Here is a 21,214-nt window from a genome sequence, read left to right on the forward strand (position 1 = left end):
GTTAGTACAGCGTAAATGCTAGGAAATCAGTTGTTATTTGTATCATTAGGGTGTGCTGTTTGTGGACATTGAATCTATAGACACAAGTGCAGTAGATATGAGAACTCTCTATATGCATATGATACGTGTGTGTGTGTGTGTGTGTGTGTGTGTGTGTGTGTATGTGTGTACACATATTCACCTGTGTGTTATATAAGCCTTCTTTAATTTCCACATGCCCTTTGTGTAGTATCGTCTATACTCAGAGGTCACACACATTGGCTAAGTGTAGGGCTTTCAAATCATGTTGCCTGGTTTTCAAGGCTAGTTTTGTTACTCAAAGGCTATGTAACTCTGGCTTTGTGTTCTCATTTGGGTAGGCCTGGTCCCTCCTTTCTGAGGCTGGTGACATCACCGCCACCTCTAGCTCCGGGTGATCGGAATGTGTGAGCACCCAGGGTATAAAAATCTATGATGTCTGAGCAGTAGACCCTCAGCCTGCTGGGACACGTCCTGGGTGCATTGGGAGGATTCCAATGGGTTAATCGAGAAGGCTAAAATCTTGGCTTAGGCAGTTTGACAGAAGAATGCCCCTTAATGGTTCATAGAACAGGCTTTTCAGATGGGTGAAGAGGTCAGGGATGGGCAGGCGAAGGGCCAGGCTGAGAGCCACATGACCAGGTCACTGGATGTGGCAATGTAGAGGGTGGTGAAGCTGCTCTAGTCAGAAGTGATGCAGGGCTGGGCAGGAGATGGGCATGGTAAGGACTTGGGGTTTTCTGGCTGAAGCTCAGCTACCTTCCCTGGGTTTCTCTGTACTGGAAGGTTGCAGCTTGTGGGCTGGGGACTTCAGCATCTGGGAAGTACATCTCTGAGCCATGTCCACATCTGGCAGGGAACCAGGACCTGTAGGCAGACCTTAGCTCCGGTAACTCTCACAGCCATAAAGATCCAGTGCACCAGCCCTTCTAGATAATTAAGGGGTAAGGGAAAGACATGGGAGGGAGGCTGTTCTCAGAGCCCCACAGTCAATAATTTCTGGGTTTATGGATTTTTAGCAGCCAGTGCAGCTGTCTGGGACTTCAGAGGTGTTTGCCCTGTTATCAAGTTGAGGAAGCTGGGCAAATCATTCCCCTCTCGGGACCGTGACTCCCTTGTCTATGTGTGAGGATTGAATTACATGTGAACTTGACAATCTGTATCACTAGGCAGTGAGAGGACCAGATGCCAGCAGCAAAACTTGGTAACTATTTGATCCTCAATATCCAGTGGTTATCCAACCAAGGACTTGGCCAACCATTGACCACAAGTAACTAGAAAACAAAATGTGTCCAGCTAGACGTCCTGTCATCATTCTCTGTGATGAGATAGCAGCTATCCCTGTATGGCATGCAGTGTACATACAGTGTACACATGGTGAGCAAATGCTGTGCATGCAGTGTGCACACAGTGTATGCATACGGTGTACATACAGTGCACACACAGAGTGCATGCAGTGTTACACTGCATATACAGTGTACATACAGTGTGTGAGGCATAAGGAATCTGCGTGTTATTTAGTGTATATGTGAGGATGAGTACATCTTATACAGAAACACTGGACCACTGTGTTCATTACCATTTGCGATCTTAGCACAGCACAAGCTAGAGTCACCTCGGAAGAGAAAGTGCCTCTACCAGACTGACTTATAGATAAGTTTGTGGGGCATTTTCTTGACTGATGGTTGGTGCAGCCCACTGTGGTTAGTGCTGCCCCTGGGCAGGTGGTTCTGGGTTGTCTATGAAGGCTAAGTAAGTTGCAGAGACCAACCCAGTAAGCAGCACCCCTCCATGACTTCTGTATCAGCTGCTGGCTCCAGCTTCCTGTTGTGTTTGAGTTCCTACCCTGACTTCCCTCAGGGATGGACTATAACCTGGGGTGTGTAAGCCGGAATAAGTATTTTCCTCCCCAGGTTGATGTGGATCATGATGTACATTACAGCAATAGAAAATGAACTAAGAGAGCCATTTTATACAAGGCACTCGAGCAGCCATGACTTCTAGAAACTTGGAAGTCCAGGAGCCCATAGATAGCAAGGAGAGAGGATATTTATTGGATGCATGGTAAATGTTCTGTACATAGGTAAGCAATCTCATGGATGAATGGGTAGATGAATGAATGGGTAATTGTCAGGTAACTATAATATCTGACCGATAAAAAAAAAATCAATCATTGGTCATTACGCTTTTACAGTCTTCGCCAGTTTTCCCAGGAGCGGATCCTGTGGGCAACTTTACATCAGGGGGGGAAAGAATGTGCTTTCCCTGGGAGGTTAGGGCACACAGACCTGATAGATAGAAATCTCCAGGGATAGGTGAGAAAGAGGGGCAATGGATTGAGTTCCCAGGTCCCACCTCAGTAAGTTAAATATCTGTTTACTCCTATCCCTCTCACTCTGACCTCAGCACTCTGTTGATGATCTGCAGTTGAACTTCATGGGGTGCCTAAGGTGTGAGCTGGGAGCAGGGTGTGAACAGAGCCCCAGGTTCAAGTTTGTAACATCAGTGCCATCCATGCAGGAGGAAGGAAGTAAATCAGGCAGAAGACGTGGCCAAGGTATGTGTCCTCACATGCTGAAAGCTGTTAACGGCACGTTGTTGCTATTCCTCATCCATACAAGAAGAATTTGGAGCAACTCAATTCTCTGGCAAGCTAGTAAAATACTTGGGAACACAAACTCTGCAGTGCTATTGTGTTTGTATACAGACAGCAGCTTGCTGATGCTCTAATAACAAATAAAGGCTCCTGCAGTAGCAACATGATTCTAACACCGAGGACAGAGGAATGACACCTTTTGTAGTCGAGACCATGGGAAACATAGCGGGATCATAGGAACCTTGGCATCCACTGGGACTGGATCCCAGAACCTCCTTGGGTACCAGAGCCTGCAGAAGCTCAAGACTCTTTGACAAAATGACACAGTGTTTGCATAGAACTTGTGTGTGTCCTCCCACACACTTCAAACCACAAATTCCTAAGAGTACCTAATTTAATGCAAATGCTACAGAACTGTGTAGGCTGCATGTCTGAGGGAGCTGTGATCAGGGAGCCTCAGCCCTGCTTGGTACAGGTGGAACGAGGAGTTCTGATGTGTGTGCAGCTGCGCCCACAGAGGCAGAACCCTTGGCTATGGAGCTGGCTTCACAAATGAGACTCTACAAACACAACAAGCTCTATTGAGCTGGGCTTAGGCCATAGGACTGTGGGACTGTGTTAACACAGATGTGACAGCTGGTTAGAGGTGGTGGCAAATTCCAGGGAGCAAGAGCCAGCAAGCAAAGGTCTGGGTTCCAGAACATTCCTGAAGGTCAAGCCTCTGAAGGTGCTGTGGTGCCAGTCACTCGGTGTCTTCATTAAAAACAAACACCACACAACACACTCATACAAAACCTGCATATTACTGTTCTCTACCATGTTTAGCTAACGGGATAATTAAAAGATTCCAGATATCTTCAATAGAAGATGGTTTGATGGGATTAGCCGTAAAGAGAAGAAGCACACTCTCAAGTTGTAGTGTTTCTGGGTGACAGCCGGGCTGGATCCTGGGACAGTGTTGTAGGACTATCAGAATGGAACCCACACACATGGCCTGGCTTAGGCACCGGTTTCTGTCTCTGGCTCTCTTAACAGCTTTCGTGGCAGCTCGCCAGCACCCCAGGGCTGTGTCTACCACAGTGTTCTGGAAAGTCTTGGGGGTTTTTCCCCACCCTGCTCTCTCCTGTCAGACAGCTCCGGCTCTCCCTCTGATGACCTTGGTTCCCCTCTGACCTTGGTTTATACCACCCCCTCCTCCATGGAGGAGTCCCCCCAAAAACCAGGTCCAGGGGGCTCTTCCCTCTGTCCCTGTACCAGATTGGCCTGACTCTGGATCTCTTCACTCTGGTCTTTTCTTTATCTACCATCTCCCAAGAAAGGAACCATACTCCTTGTGTAATATCTACCTTCCCACCTCTTTCCTCGTTTTGTTTGCAGTGTATTCCCAACAGTGAGTATGAGCCATATATGCAAAGTGAAATCCAAATAAACATTTATAAATGTTGGATGAATGAATTGTTCTATTTCCCCAGTGATGCTTAACAGCTTCCTAGCCATGAGACATGTAGTACACTCCTCCCAGGGTTCTGGCCTGCTTGCTGGAGTACCTGGTTTACAAGGTCTGCATGTATTACAAATTCATCTCTGATATTTTAAATGCCGTCAAAGCCACTTCCTGGTATCCCAGGGCATATTGTTCATGCTGCTAGAAGTTTCCGGTACATTCCTGTCATTGCCTCTGCTCCCGCATTAACTGTTTGTGACAGCCATTGTGCATGCCCTTGCTCTCAAAGGCTATCCAAAGGAAAGAATGATTCTGTGTTGCTTTTTACCTGGGAGATGGAACCAATGTGACATGATCAAGGCAGGCAAAGACGTGTCTCCCAGATGTGTCAACTTTCCTTTGACTTAAGAGAAAAATATGTAACCTAGAAACCTGAAGAAGCTGAAGCCAGATCTCAGCCCACAGTGGTGAAGTCAGTGACTGAAGAGTGGTCAAGGCCTTGAGGCATTTTAGTGACAAGGCGCTTAGCTTGTAGACACAAGCCCAGAGAGCTGGTGGTTCCTACCGCTTGTGTGTTCAGAACATACTGACACCCTCAGAAGGAAGAAGGCGAGCTTAGCATAGGGGACAAACTAAACATGGCTTCAACATGGTGAACACCACAGCCTCAGGTGATCCTCAGCCCTGTTCAATGCTGTCCTGAGTGTTACAACCTGGTTTAGTAACAGATCAGTCACGTCATGAAGCTCACTGCATGGCATAGGCTAGAATTTGTACGCTACAGCTTCCAGCAATGCATCATGGGTTTCCTCATGATACTATATGGTTCTAGAAGTGTGTGTTTTTGCATAGAGAGTGACTGGGGACTTCCAAGCCAGACAGCAAAGCTTCCAAAATGATGACTGGGACATCAATTTCTCACCCTTTGGGGGGATTTACGAATAGTTTCAATTATAAAGAAACAAGACTACCTAATTAATAAGCTAGATGTACATTAGAAAACTTCTTTGCAGTAATTAATTTCCATCTATTATCAATGCAAATCTGAGTAACTAAGCAGAAAAAAATCTCTAGATAAGCCAGAGCCATCATTTCTTCTCCATGTGTTTAGGAGAAAAATGTTAGCTTTGAGGTCAGACATTTCTACAGTAGCTTTCTGTGTGCACTTTATGTGTGCAACCTTGGACTTGATCTTCCTTCCAATATATGAAACAAGGACTATGGCATCTACTTTATGAGTTGGGGACCTTGAAAGGTTGCTGTGGATAACCAACTCAAGATTCTTTCTCTTCCCCCAAATGGGACACTGCCCAACACATTAAAGTTAATCATTCATCTCTTTTCCTTGCTGTATAAAGTTCAAAGGATTAAATTCACCTGAGATTTCTAGCAGTTTCTACAGTAAACCAAGATGAGGGTGTGTTGGTTTTGAATTGACACATACCTAACAAGTAATAAAGGACATCTCGTTATCCCAATTAAGAGTTCATCACATCTACTGCTTAGGCATGAGATTGAGAAGCCCCACTGTTATTTGTGAGGGGCACGGATATTGTTGGCATGGATAATAGCCACACATGCCAAGTGCTGCTGGATACTCACTCGTTCCTGGCCGAGCATCGGAGACATCCACTAGGGGCCCGGTGGCCTGAGACACCGATTGGTAATGCACCGTGTGAGTCACCGTCAGTGACTTCTGTTTGGCTGCCTCCCCAAAGTCAGCATCCGTTAACAGGACTGTGGAGCGGTCATCTGCAAGAGGGAGCACACAGGAGAGCCAAGTGTGTTTAACAAGGGTGCGAACAAACGGCAGTCTAAAGACACGCACGCACACACGGCAGCCACTGCAGAAATGTCAGCTTTCTCTCTGTTTGGGCTCGGCTTCTTGTGAAAACAACGCTGGTGGTGTAGCTGACCACTTGGCATATTTTTGGGGTTTGTGTGTTTGTCCAATGCTTGCCCGATATACTATACATCATCAATGTTCCCAAATAGAGTTGCCTTGTGGGACAGGCCTTTTCAGCTGATGGAACACTCTGTGGAATTAAACCGTGCAGTCCCTGCACTGGGGTTGGCTGTCACACAGGCCTCAGTCAGTGTTTGAAGGAGAAAGCGGGGAGAAGGGCTGTCCTGAAGAACCTGATGGCTCCTCTCCTTTTCTCCTGATACTTCTGAGCTTTAATCTTTAGTACACACTTTGACTGACCTCAAGGATGTCTCTCTTGTAAGTCCCTCAGGGCACAGGCTCCAGAAGGCTGGAGAGGCAAGAGCTGGGCTCCAGGGTCCCAAGTGTGTGTGTGTGTGTGTGTGTGTGTGAGCTGTGTGAGATGCTTGTGCCCTGTCTGTCTGTGGACTATCACCCCCCCCCCCCCACTTTAAGAGACAAAGGGAGACTTTGGTAGGGAAGTATGGAGCTCCTGCACATTTCCAGAGACTGTGAGTCAGGCTGATGTCCTGATTATCAGTCAGCCAGGACCTGCTACAGCATGTCTGAAGGGATGGGGGGTGGGGTGGGGGTACTGATGCTATGCTCATAAACAACACAGCAAGGCTTCTGTGCCCAAAAATGGCTCTGAACAGAGAGAACCTTACAAAACCCAGTTGCTCAGGCTCTGGCAGGGGAGGAAAGGCCTCTTGAAGTTAGCATCAGATTTCTTGGCAGGGAACTGGAGGGGAGGCTGCCAAGCTGTCTGTGAGTGTCCCAGCGGGTGGCACGGCACAGGTTGGTATTGAGATGAGTGCCAGAGCTGGGCTTTGGAGGCTTGGCTCTGGAGCTGTCATTCAAACCTTCATAGAAAGTGGGATTCGCACACAGATGGAGTCTTGCAATTACGGCTGATACCAGAGGACCCCTATCTTCCTTGGTGTGTGCTCCATAACACGGCTGTGTTGTGGATTCTGGGAGGTGACTGTGTTTTTAAGATGAGATTCACATCTGGGTTATAAAGCCGTCCTGGGAAATGTCAAGTGCCTCCTCACTGATTGGGAAGTTAGCCATGCCTTCTGGGCAGAAATGAGCGGTGGTCTAATGTTAGATTCTTACAACGAAAGCCCAGAGTGTTTCCTAGTAATTAGAAAACGCCATCAACCCACTATTTCGGAGTTATAGGAGACAAATGATGGTTGCTGACAGATGATGCTGGGGAGATTGTGATGGATCTCTGGCTACAGGTCACGATGACATACAGAGACGATTGGCAGGCCGTCTGGTATTCAGCCAGCAACCAAAAACCCATGGAAGCCATGTGCACTGACAGGCTCCATCTTGCTGTAACAGGCATTTGAAGGATTATGAGGAGGAACACTTACAAACATCCTCTGTACCCATTATGTAACCCGTGACCTGCCAAGCTCCCTAGCCTCCCCCCATTCTCAAATCCACACACAGGGTGTTGTTGGCCTAGCAAAGTGCACGGCCAAAGGTGATTTTGGTTTTAATGTCCTGTCTCCAGAGGTCAGTAAGAGAGGCATTATGTAAGTCCCAGCAGCAAAGACAAAGACACCCAGAAGCAAAGAAAGCATGGTCTTTGGTTTGCACTGAGGAAAACCAACACACCCTACTGCACTTGAGAGAAAGTGGGGATTCCTGTTTCACACAAACCTAAGAATGAATGGGAGTCATTGAGGGCCAGACTGGACTTGGCCACAGTTTTGCTAATCGAGGCTATGCTTGGACTGAGTGCTGATGTAGAAAGGGCAGACTGGGCTTGGCATTTGAGAGTCATCAGCTCAAGATACCTTTCAAGATGGTGGGACAAGGAAAGGACAAAGGTGACAGAGGAGACTTTCCTTCTACCTGATCTCTTACAGCCTTCCTGGTAGGAGGTGTTCAGGGGCCATATTGGGAGGCAGGCAGTGTACCTAGGCCATGGAGAAAGGGTAGCCCCGGAGTAAGTGGCAGATGCTGGAGATGGTGGAGGGACACCTTCCAAAGGGGGTGGTCCCAGTGACTGTTTACTAAGATTCTGGTCTTGATTTTCATGGTCCTTGAAGCCTCACAGAACTTAAGAGGGTCCTGTTAGCAGGTGGCGATGGCCTGTCACTAGAGGTAGATGGTATAGTGGTTGGCCAGTTATGAAAACCTTTCCACATCTCATAGAAGAGCAATCTCTTTCTTGTGAACTGATAGATGGTTAAGCAGATAGCATGGAACATGCTAAAAGAGACCATGGGATTTAGAGAGCTCTTGACAAACGTTAGGGGCTGCCATGGTTGTTACCAATCATGGGAAGATGGCAGGTCAAGATGGCGGGTTTGTGGTGCATAAGCCTCAGTGCCTGTCATTTTGCATGGCTTCTCTTAAGACTGAGAAACTTGGGGATTGTGGAGTAGGGATCTGGCTGTTTCTCTCAGCCCAGGATGTTATGGGATGCCAGGAATAGGGAGACAGCCTGCACGGAGGCATTTATTTGTTTAAGTCTTAATCAAATCTTGAAGGTTTATTTAATGAAGGCTGACCTTGTCAGGGTTGGCATCAAAGGAGAGCAGAGAGGATTTTTAAGGTGAAGCTGCACAAGGCGGGCCTGAGGAGCTCACTGTGCTGTAAAGTTTTCATTGTTGGAGGGACAGTGGTCTCTCCAGGAGAGGCCAAAGCGAGCAGAGTCAGGGAACACTCGTGTATTTACTGGCACTTGCTATGCCCCTCAGCTTCTCTACTCATGGGACATCCAAACATGGTGGTCCCTCACCCTACAGCAGCCACTCCCTGGAATGTAACTAGCAGGGCACCTTACCTATGGTCTCCATTGTGTCTCTCTCTTCAATCAAAAGCTGAGCCCTGGGTATATCAATGTGCATCCTCAGAGTCTGTTGCTGTTTGCTCAAGGTATCTGAAGTCCGTGTGTTCTTGCTGAGAATAAGAGACAGCATGTGTTAGCCAACCCAGTTCAACATGACATTACGCTGGCACGTCGCTCTGTATCAACCTGGTTTGTTGTTTAATTATGAAAACAACTTGAAGTGATGAGATGGCAATGTATATGACAGAAAATGCCTTTCCTTCGATTAAGAGATATGTCTTAAGATTAAGTTTCAGTAGACAAAGGGGATTCAGAACGTACACACTTTCAATAGGTGGGATCAATAATGATCAGTCTTGAGAAAATTTCCATTTCTTGGGTCAGGGTGAAAATAACGATTTAAAAGGGGGCAGACAATGACATATATAGTTATACATTTTATATCTATATCTATCATCTATCATCTATCTATCATCTATATAGTTATACATTATGTATCTATATCTATCATCTGTCTATCATCATCTATATAGTTATACATTATATATCTATAACATTATATATCTATATCTATCATCTATCATCTATCTTTCTATCTATCTATCTATCTATCTATCTATCTATCTATCTATCTATCTATCTACAGAGGAAGTCTATGAATAGCTTGGCACTGGATGGTGGCTTCACTAACAGAACTGTATTTATACCTACTACACTTTTGTTTTTCTCTAGTGACAAGTCACATGCATTGTTAGCCTCTCTAACATCACATTGGTTCTCTTAGCTGAGCACTATTTTGAAATAGAGAGGAAAAAAACTCAATTACTAAAATAATTTTATCTCAAAATTTGTGTACCAGAAAATTACTCTGAGAGTGATTTCTCAGGTAATGGAGGTAGGTGGTGGAACTGCCTGGCATAATCACGGCCGGTTATAGCCGGCAGCTCCGAGTTAAACCTTCACGCTGAACAGCCGACAGGGGCCTCAATTAGCAATCCACTTAGGGGCAGTTCAGTCTTTCATACAGATATGCTGGATGTTAAAATGTTTTCCAAAGCACTCCCTAGCAAGTGGGCCTAAGGGGTAGAATCTTCAACATCTCTACAGGGCGATTTCTAGAATCAGGTTCATCTGTTGCTTGTTTGCATCTACTTCCTCCTTCCTTCCCTGGCTTTTAATGTCTGCCTGTCCATCTGTCTATCTCTCATGCCTGTGCCTGTGTGTGTGGAGTTAACATTGGGTGTCTTCCTCAAAACCTCCTCATCTTGCCTTTTTGAGATGGAGTCTGGTTGGAGCCAGTGCTAGCAGTTTATGCTAGGCTAGTTACCCAGTGGGTATCCAGCGATTCTGACACAGGCACACCTGACTTTTTATACGGGTGCTTGGGATTTGAACTCGGGTCCCAGGGCTTGTATGGCAGGCTCTTTACCCACTGATCCATCTCCCCAGCCTCATTTGTTTGTTACATTCAAGGGAGAGCAAGGTCTGCCCGGTGCACCTAGGGTGCTTTACTCTCCAGTGAAGGAATTCCTAGACCTCTGTCTCCTTAGTTCTTCCTCCCTCGCTCCTAAACCAAGTGGCTGATGAAACCTAAATCATCCAACATCGTGTGCATCTGAGAAAGCCTTGTATGCTGCCCGTTGAAGCCCAGGTTACAGCCCGATATTTTACAACACCCTTCTCTTCACATGAATGTAAGCAAGGCACCCCACAAACAAGGCTACATTCAGAAGGTTCACTGCTCCTCTGGGTGCTTCACCTTCAACCACATTTCTTGCTCTAGGGACTCGTAATTGGGTCATAGACCCCAATCATGTCAATTATATTCAGCCTACATTCAACCCCTTTGGCCTGGTTTCTTACATGGTTTCTATACACTTTCAAATTATTCCACTTCCTCTTGCACTTGTGGTACAAAGAAGAAAGGAGAAAAGTGCAGAGATTCACACAGTTGCAGAACACGAAGAGCGTTTGAAATCCCTGGGGGACTGTGTGCTGCTCGCACCATATGCTCCTACAGAAGCGCATAGGCAGCCTCTACCCTGTGAATACCCAAAAGACCTGTTTAGAAGCCATGGAGGACTCGAGCATGTCCTTGTACCGAAAATAGAAACCTGAGAGCGGTTCCTTCTCCTCAAGGATAGTTGTGAGGAAGCAGCTGGTCTGACACGCTATGAGCACTCAGAACAGGTTACACTCAAGTGACAATGAAGGACCCCTGTCTCAGGGACATGGGAAACAAGCTAAGCAACTGCTGCGAAGACTGCTGCTGGTGTGGGAACATGACACCGTATGACAAGGACAGTGAGGAAGTGAGGGCTGGAGGGAGAATCCCACATCTCCAGAGAAGATGCTGCCAGACCCCACAGTGGAAAGGCAAGCAAATGGCTCGGTGAACCTTGAGCCCCAGGTCCTTGCCAGTGAGGCTGCTATGTATACTTCCTGTCCCCTTTGAGAGAGCATATCCCCTGGCTCCCTACAATGTCCTTGTGATGCCAGCTTAGCAGCCATCTTTTCAGTAGGCCAGGTTGGTCGTGCGGGGGAATCCCTCCTGTCCTAGCCCCATTCTCTACTTAATTTGGTTTTCTTGGCACCATCTCCAGCATACGTTTAATCAAGTCAATTAAACATATGTAATTGGCTTATCTTATTCATTATCTGTCTCTCCCACTGGAATCGCGTCTCCACAGGGATAGACTCATCTGCTCTGGTCCTGACAACACCCCCAGAACAGCAGGTGGCCAAAGGAGGTACCGACTAAGTATTAAGTGTGTCATGTTATCCTGTGTGACAGGACACAGACTTAGAAACCTTAGTCCCAAAGACTTCCCGGTCTAAAGGGCTAAACTCCAACAAAGGTGTTTCATGATATTAATATTTATGGCCATGTTTGGTTTTTCTATTGTTTAACATGTAAAGGATGATCCTCAAAACCGGTCACCATTGGGCATTGTAGCCATAGGAAAACTTTAAACAATGTAATTAGAAGAAACCTATTTGTAACCTAGGGGCTTCTAAGTGTTTGTGTGTGTGTGTGTGTGTGTGTGTGTGTGTGTGTGTGTGTGTAAGAAAAATGCTGATATAAGATTACATAGCATAGGTGAATGGGTTAGCTATCTAAATATCACCTCCGACCGCCATTTGACATGTGGCTGTTTGATTAAAACAGCAGCAGCAGCAGGGAAAGTGGAGGGAGCTTTATAAGGCATTGCCTTCCATTGTCATCCAGCAAGTTTGATATCACTATGATTCTTCAACGTCTTCACATTTCCTTAAATCCATATGGGTCTCCCTGTCTGTCTGTCTGTCTGTCTGTCTGTCTGTATATGTGTCAGTGTATATCTGAGTGTGTGTATAAATGTGTGTCTGTGTATATGATTGCATTGCATGAGTGTGTATATAAATATGTATGTCTGTTTTTGTGTATGACTGCATGTGTATGAGTATATGTAAGCAGGCGTGAATGTGTCTATGTATAAGTGTACATCTGTGTCTACGAGTGTGTATATATATGTAAGTATGTGTGCCTAGGTGTGTCTGAGTATATGAGTGTGGGTTTGTATCTATGAGTGTGTATTAGTGCATATGCACGAGTGTGTGTAAGTTTGTGTATTAATGTGAATAAGTGTTTGCACATCTGTGACTGTGTATAAGTGTGAGTGTGTATGTACAAGTTTGTTTATGAGTGTCTGTGGAGGGAGAGAGGAAGGAGGGAGGATGGAGAGAGGAAAAGAATGAGAGAGAGAGAAACTAGTGGAGATGTACTTGTTCCAAATATGACCACATGTCTCTGAGGTATAAAATAACTACACACAAGATCATATCTGGTTGTGACATCTGAATGGGCACTTTGAGATTTCATGTTCATGTCTCTGTACATACAAAGTCTAAGCTAATTTAATGCTGTTTGAGTTTTCTTTTCTCTAGCAGTGGCTCTCATATTAACACTGGACCTTGGGGATGACATAAGTTGCTAGCTCCTCAGGGAGTTGGGACACTGGTAAAAAAAAATGCTCTTCTTTTGTTTTTCTCTATGTGTGCATGTGCGTGTGTGTGTGTGTGTGTGTGTGTGTGTGTGTGTGTGTGTGTGTGTGTTACATACATGCATGTGTCTGTGTATGTACACACAGAGGTTAGAGGTTGATGACGGGGTATCTTTTACTTCACACCTTACTTTTTCGAGACAGTGTCTCTCATTGAGCCTGAAACTACCACAGCAGTGAGGCTAACTGGCCAGCAAGGCCCTGGTATCTGACGGCCTCCATCCCTTAGCACTGGGGTTATAGACACCTATGTCTTTTGTGTGGGTGCTGAGAGTCCAAACCTGGGCCCTGGGGCTTACATGGTAAGCTTGCTTGCTATCCACTGAGATTTTGTCCCAGCGAAAGTTTATTTATTTATTTTTTTTTCTCTTCTTACTGAAACAAATGAAAAATCTTACTTTCAGCATGGTAACTTCACTGTCTCTCCTTCCCAGCAAATTCCACCTATTAGAAGTACTTGGAAGTAATTTTCCCAATCACCGTTGTTCTTTGGAGGAAATCCAAAATCAGCAATAGGAAATGGTAGTAGTTGGTAGTTTTAATGTTTTCCTGCCCAACATGGTCCTTCAATGCTGCTACCTGCCTATCTGTCTTACCAATGCTTTCTAAAATCTTGCTCTGGGGCGTGGGGGAAGGCTATGTAAGCATGTATTCTGGGTCTCAGGAGAAGCACAACTTGAATCATCCTTACCCAGCAGAGAACACAGACCATGGTTTCCCATCCTTAGAGCCTGGGTGTGAGTTATGTATGGGGGACCTAGAGGACATTGGGACAGATACTAAGGGAAAGGAGGGACTGAAAAATCCACCCAGCAAAGGGAAATTATCCCACAATTGCCCTCCAGCTTTCCAGGAGGCTGGAGAGACCTGACTAGGGGCCTGATTAGCAACATGGCCCTGGAAAGGGGCGGTTGAGATAAGCATCATTCACACCTGTGTAAAGAGGTATCCGAAGGGCTCCAGGCAGCTCCCACTACGCACGCCGTTGCTTATTTATATGGCAGGGCTTTTGGCAAGAGCAGCCAGAAAGTCCAACTGTATGGGAGATTACCTCATTTTAAATGTCAATTAATTCATAGTTTTCAAGCCTACATTAGAAAATTTGTTCTGCTGAGTCAGTTAGTCATTATAAGTCAAGTGGCTTTTGCTTCTTCACCTTCTACATGCTTTATCATATCCGACAAGTCTGGAGGAGCCAGGATACAACATATGGGGCTGCAAAGAATGCCTCTTAGTTGCTTAGTGAACAAATGTGGATTTCCAGATGAGCCCGGCCTTGGGGGATTTTATGCAGATTTGTGTAATCTCCTACATAAGTCTGATGTTTTCTGATTAGAACTCCATCCTGAGGTAGATGTTCCGAGGGAACTTGGATTTGTTTGCCTTTCATCCAAGACTTTCGCAGCCATCTGTCCATTGGACAAATTCATTGATGTATGAAAAGAACTTCAAATTCAACATGACCCACACAGGCCCTGTGCTCTGATAAATAACAGTTCTCAACCTCGACCACCAAAAAAATAAGAGAGTCGAAATGTCTGTGTTCTGCCTCTATTTTCCTATTGGCAAATGACATCAACGTCCTTCTAATTATGTCACCCAATGTTTCAGAATTATCCTGGATTCCTGCCACACTAATGCTTTATCTAGGATACACACAGGTTTAAAACACAGCATTTCCAACAGTGCCACTGAGAGACAATTTCGGTGCACCAGTGGCACCGCCCCTCTTCCTCTGTTGCTAAAGACAGTGGTAATTTAGAACGTGGACTCCTTGTGAATAACTCTGATGGCTTACACATGCAGATGACAAAGACACAAAGCAGAAACATCTACTACTCATCTTCTTCTCCCAAGCAAGGCAACCTAAAATGTCGACCCCACGTCCCCTTACAAGGAGTCCTGATGGCTTTCTTATTTTCTAGATGCCTGTCTTGTGGTTTCATCTTCTATTTGGCCATTACATTATTAAACTGCTTTAGGTGAGGATATTGGGGAAGAGGTAACATGTCATGTGATTAACCCACATGGGAACTTGTTCAATATCATATTGATCTCATTTTTGCAGAGTTCAGAGAGCACAGGGAAACACATTTGAGATTACGGACTGAGAGGTAGGCAGTAAGAATGCAGTTTATGGACATGAAAAGGACAGAATATCCCTTTCATGTCATGGTCTAACCTAAGTGTGCTCTCCAAAGACAACATTTAGCTTTGTGGTCTTCCTAGAAGTGGGCTAATTCTTTAAGAAGTCTTGGAGGCTGCCTACCTGAACAATAGCAAAACTCAAGTTCCCTGTGGACCCCTGACCCTGCTTCAGTAGTCCCTGCCTCAGGGGTCCCTGCCTCAGGGGTCCCTGTCTCAGGGATCCCTGCCTCAGGGGTCCCAGCTTTAGAAGCATCACCCTCCTGGTTGAATCGAGCCAACAACGCAGTCGTGCCTGGCATATATAAAAAGTCATTTAGTATCTGTGTAGCCAACTACACATTCCATGGATGTTTTGGAATATGAATGAAGATTACATGTTGAAATGAGAACATGTTACGAACCTCAGACCATCCTTGTCTTTAAGTAATCAAAGCAAATTAGAACTGACTTTAGACACATAACGCGCAGAGAACAGTGTCATGCTCTTACCTCATGAGCATCTCAGCTAAACTCTTTGCATCTGGGGAGAGAAAACTAATATTAATATAAGATCAATAACCATAATTAATATTTACTTAGACGAAATCAGCTCATTTATGTAGTTATTACCAACCCTCCAGTTAGATGGCAAGCTATTCCAATTGCAATTGTCTACCAGGGTTGCACTAATGACCAAGGGCTTTATGGTTCCTTATTTCTTCTACATGGGACTCTTTTATGGGTTTTATTTATAACAGAAAGATGCATTAGTATCCCGTAGCCATAAAATTGCAGACATCCATTAAAGTTTTTATTGCAAACTGTTTGTTTGTCACTTCTAGAAAACCCGGCTTTATTTCCAACAGTCAGAAAATTTAACATTTGGGGAAAAGTCATTTATGGAGAACAAACCCACTCTTTTCATTACCCGAGAATGACAAGTGGCTGAGGCCCACTCTGGCTCACCTTAAAGTGGCTTTTGTATAGAGCTCTGTGCCCCCAGGTTGGTCACTGAGTTTTACAAGCTTGGATGTTTTATTTTAAACTCAGAAATAAAGCTTTATTGTGCACCCCCTGCTCCCCTGCCAGCCAGGACACTGTTTATGGAGACCTGGTTATCACCCCTGACACAAGCAAACATCTCAAAAGACTGTAGGGCAGGTTGACTTATTTGGTAACACTATTTAGAAATGCTCGTTTCCCTTAAAATATGATTTATGCTTTTTACACATTCAATCCTGGCAAAAGTAAAGTTTCCTTTCCTGGAGCACAGGAACCTTTTTTTTCCTTTTGATTTCTTTCTTTGCTCTAAGACTTCGTGTTAGGGATCCTGCTCAAGGAACAGAACTTTCTGGAAATGGATTTGTTTGATGGTGAGTGGTTCCACACTGAAGGAACGCACATGCGGAGACATTTCCACCTCCTTCTCTGGGTCTGTGATTTGTCTGTTATGTCTCATGTGTGGAGGCAGGGAGACAACCTCAGATCAATTTCCCAGTACCTGGGACCCCAGTGATAAGAAAGTCTGCTCTACAAGCCACCGGGTCATACCCATTCCAATCGGCAGCCTCAACACTGTGCACAGATGGGTTCAGTCTAGAAGACAAAACTGGTCCCCTCTATTCCACCCACATGGAAAAACACAGGAAGCAAAATAGCACTGAATCTCTCAGCTCGTGTCTTTATATTTGTCTTCAAAGATGAAGTAAATAGCATGAGTCTCTTCTCTTCCTGAATGATTTCACACGTACAAAGTAAATATATCTATGGAATGCCAGAAGCTGGGATTAATTAGCTCCATGCAATGCTGAACAGTGGCTAGTACAATATGCTAAGAAAGAGGACTGAACTTGACGGAGTAAACACTTGTCTTCAACTTACACGGGGCTTGCGAGTCTGAGATACCCAACCCCCTACCCTTAGCCATATACTGTGTCTTTACTCCAGGTCAGCCTCAGCACTCCTTGGGGACTTTTCACAATGGTGTGTAGGTGTCACATGCTCCACAAAGGACAAGAGAATCCCCAAGAGCCCCTCTTAACTGCATAGGTCTTAGCTGGCCTCTTTCTCAGGCACAGATCACTTCAAGATTGAGTTCTGAAGCCACGTCAGTCAACCCTGCCTATACCCATTTTTGAGGACATGTATCTTCCTTCTGTTTGAGCTACCATGTCCTGCTTCCAACTCAGTTGAAATTTTGAGGAAAGCTGTACTAGTTAGAATTCCTCTTTTTCTACAAGTTCCCTGGAACTAAGCTGAGGAGTTTGGATGGGCTGGGTAGGCCTGTGTGACCCTGGAGAATGATCTGAGGACCCGTATCATATCATGCTTCTTAGGAGTGCAGCTAAGTCCCTTTTGTATCCCCATGCAGCATTTAGAGATGAGGAGAGTGGGCTGTGAATATGCCTAGTGGTGAGAGGAGGGGCCTGCCCAGTGTTCCTGGCACGAACAATTTCTCTGCTGTCCTAGTGGTCCTTTATAACTGGATCAGAATGAGAGTCAGACCCTGAGGGGTACCAAGGAGCAAACATTTGGCTTCAGCCCAGTAAGGGAAATTATCTGAGGATAGCCATGTATCATTATGGGCCAATCTCAAGAGAAAGACTGACCTGTTCAGAAGAGACCTGGGACTTGTGGGGTTAGACTTGGTGGGCCATGTGCACAGAGAATTCCCAGGCACTGGACTAATGAATGTGTTCAGGCAAGGACAGCTCTGTTTTACTCGGTTAGAGTTCACTTGCATGGTGATTGATGAAGGTGGTCCCAAAATTATGGAGGTGACTATTGTGGTCTGAAAGCTGTTACCTGGCTAAGATGAGGGGAACACTAGCAAACATGGTGATAGAGGGTAAGGGGGCCGTCCCCCAACATTCATCATGCCTCTTACTCAGAAGGTGTAGATGTTGGGTACAATGTTCTGCCACCAGCCTCCTACAGGGGTCTGAGTGAGAACCTGTGAGCATTGGATTAAGGGATCTAGTGGTTTGGGGTCACAGATGACGTTGACATGTGATGTTGCCTTTGGAGATAGACAGGAATAAAATCAGGGCCCTGCCAGTTGTGGTAGGGAGAGAACTGCATGGAACTCAGAGAAAGGCTAAAATTGGGGTACACAGGATGAGACCGTAGTCTGCTAGGATGTAGAGAGCTGGGGGACCTGTTTAGAGGTACGCTAAGATCAAATTAGGGAGGGGTCTGGGCAGAGATGAGGCTTGGAACATTGTTCATGTTCACATGGGGAGTGGGTAACAAGCCAGAGGCACATCTCAGACATGCTTTCATTTAGGGGAAGGAGTGAATCTGGAGCAAGTTAGTACATTTTAATAATTTTGGAATATAGGATCTTAACAGTGACAGAGGCTTTCAAATTAGCTTCCTTAATGAAATTTAGGATCCTTTCCCTCGGGCCTCAGGAAGCTATTACAATGTGTGCTACCTTTAGGGGTCCAGAGCTGGGGCTGTAGGCCACCACAGTGACTGTCTGCTGCTTTACACACCAAATGCCCCTTAAATTCTAGGACACCCAGAATGAGCAGCTCTCCTCCCTGACACACATACTCTCTTAGAGCTTCATGTTCTGTTTTCAGCTCAGATACAACACTAGGTGACCCCTGCTCCAGGGTCTAGGCTTTTCATATCCTAAGGCACTGGAAGAAGACTGGCTTTTCCTGGGCCACACTTATGATGGATACTCTCAAAGGGATCCTTTGTAGAGGAGTTCTTCAGCACAGAGTCACTCAGTGGGAGCGTCCATGGCATTTTCCCTGCTGTGACTTCAACACATTCTCCATTCTCTCTCTCTCTCTCTCTCTCTCTCTCTCTCTCTCTCTCTCTCTGTGTGTGTGTGTCTCTGTCTCTGTCTGTCTCTGTCTGTCTCTGTCTCTCTCTGTCTCTGTCTCTCTCTGTCTCTGTCTCTGTCTCTGTCTCTCTCTGTCTCTGTCTCTCTCTGTCTCTGTCTCTCTCTGTCTCTGTCTCTCTCTGTCTCTGTCTCTCTCTGTCTCTCTCTCTCTCTCAACTTGCAACTTCTCCGTGGCCCTCCTGGTCCTCAGCTATGACTCTGCTCCTTCCTGGAACCAGCAGACATTGAAACTATGGCTCTTCTTGCTGCCTACAGCTGAGTCATCCAGCGCCCACCCGTTTAAATACCGATATTCTCTTTCCTTTTCCTCTTTACCTCTTGGGTATAGCCCAGTCTTTAGTAGGGAAGTGGCTCAGAGACTTCTTTAGGGCACTATTTTGAGACAGGGTCTTGCTATATGACCCAGGTTTGGGTCGGACTCCTGATCTTGCCTGGGCCTTTCTAGTGCTGGGATCCCGGGTGGGCATCCTCCCAGCTTGCTTTCTAAAGATACGGCTTTCCTCTCTGGTACTACAATTCCTGATGCACTTTCTACCTATCCATAGTGACAGGACCTTCTGGAGCCATCCATAAGCCATCCCGATGGTATCGCCACTCCCGTGTCTGGGTTGAGTGTTCCCTTCTTGAGTTTAAGTCCTCTAAAATCCTAGTTAATTACTTCTTAGGACTCTCTTTTATGAAAGTCTTTAGATTCCATAGTGTCCTTTATTCAACCAACCAGAGTACAGACACGGGCAGGTTTTAAATTTTTTCTTTTTAAATTCTCTTCCCACACACTCATGAGAGTATCATATCCATTCCAGGAGTTGCAAATGCATTTTTACAACTTCTTTAGAAGACTTTGCAGCTCTACTGGTTAGATTTTATCTTCTTGGCTGTAGCCTTTCAAAGTCTCATGATCTCTGGATTCTTCTTACTGACACCTGCCTTCATTCTCACCTGTGAGAACCACTGTACCACGGTTTGCTTAGCCCTCCACGGAGGCTCTCCCAACTTGCTTACCCCTTATCAATCAGCCCTGTCAAAATGAATACCAGATCTCTGGTTTCTTAAGCTTAAGTTAACTTACTTCAAATTAAAAGGCTCTGAATTAATTAGTTTATAAATGGGTAGACACTGCCCATCGTCTACCAGCTCTCGTTTGCATTTGGTTGCTCTAAGACTATCCACAAAAATTTGGGGGCCATGTGTGGGAAGAGTTTGCTTTGAAGCTTAAAATGGTCCCAGAACTGGAACCCTGTTACCCTATTCCTGATCTTTTCACTGGTAGGAGTGGGAAGTGTGCAGTGAAATATCATAGATTAATTGGTGTCTATATTTTACTCATTGTCTTTTGGGACATGTTTTATGCCAACTCTAGAAAACCAACTCCCTCCCCACAACCTTGGCTACTGCAAAGGTTTCAGGGGAAAAAAATAGCAAAGCTAATCAGGGCTCTGGTAATTGTTAAACATTTTGAGCTTTCCCTGTCTCTGTCTCTCATCTCATTTGATTTCCCTCTTTCCTTCCCTTTTAATTCCCTTCCCTCCCTGCATTTCCTCCTTTTTATAATCCCTGGTCCTGCTGTTCTGGTTCAAATAGCTCTCCTCCTGCTGCACACCAGAGCTGAGCAGATGTTGGGTGGCTTTCCTTCCACCTGCCATCTGTTCTGTGGGAACATCACCCAGAGCTCAGCTCTTCCTGCTCAAACACAGCCAGGCAGGCCTGGGCATAGTTTTCTACGTTTTCACATACTTCAGACCGACCTAAGACACAGACTGGGTGACATATCTCCTGAAGTCCCTGGCCACTTCTATATGCCCCTCTTGTCTCCTCTCCTATTCTGTAGTGTAGGGAGTGATGGAGAAAGTCTACCAGTTTGGTCCAGCAACAGAGTATTTTCCAGCTCATGAATGATACAAGGAAACACTAGAAAATGGCAGCAGAGATGGTGGTGACCTGGTGTCACAGGTCATCTGCTTGGGAGGAACACTTTCACGTGTGGTGGGGTGGAAACTTATGAGGGTCTGGCAGTAGGCGCCGAGCCATGTGGCTGAGCATATGACACTGGCTGGCTTCCAAGTCGTCAACGGCAAAAAGTACTCTGGGGAAGGTATGGAAGATATTCAGGGTACAAGTTCTTTATTAGTGTGTCAATAAAATTAGGGACCATGTGAGAGTGATGAGATTAAAAAATGAACTAACCAAGGGTTTGTGAAGGTGAGAATGATATTTATATGCCTTTGATAGCATGCTTACTTCTTCTGACTCCGTGAGTCATTGCTAGTCATTAAAAACATACTTGAGCTTACCAAGACAGCCTGTCTCTTACTTGCATGTGCCAAGCTTCTTAGGAGGATGGGGTTGGAACAGTGACCTGGGTTCTCTACTCCCTTGCTCCCAATGATA

The 21,214-nt window shown here is 45.5% G+C and overlaps 1 protein-coding gene across 10 annotated transcripts in view; it reads right to left on the reverse strand.

Moving 5' to 3' along the window:
* Dscam (DS cell adhesion molecule) overlaps nucleotides 1-21,214 on the reverse strand; it is a 585,477-nt gene that overhangs the window by 26,924 nt on the left and 537,339 nt on the right. For all 10 annotated transcript variants that reach the window (XM_039087936.2, XM_039087935.2, XM_039087937.2 and 7 more), the window contains 3 exons: nucleotides 15,478-15,508; nucleotides 8,792-8,907; nucleotides 5,661-5,810 (listed from right to left, as the gene is read on the reverse strand). In XM_039087936.2, the coding sequence (XP_038943864.1) occupies nucleotides 5,661-5,810; nucleotides 8,792-8,907; nucleotides 15,478-15,508 (297 nt within the window). The remainder of the gene's footprint in view (nucleotides 1-5,660; nucleotides 5,811-8,791; nucleotides 8,908-15,477; nucleotides 15,509-21,214) is intronic.

The sequence above is a fragment of the Rattus norvegicus genome, chromosome 11 (assembly GCF_036323735.1).
Source record: "Rattus norvegicus strain BN/NHsdMcwi chromosome 11, GRCr8, whole genome shotgun sequence".
Taxonomy (NCBI): domain Eukaryota; kingdom Metazoa; phylum Chordata; class Mammalia; order Rodentia; family Muridae; genus Rattus; species Rattus norvegicus.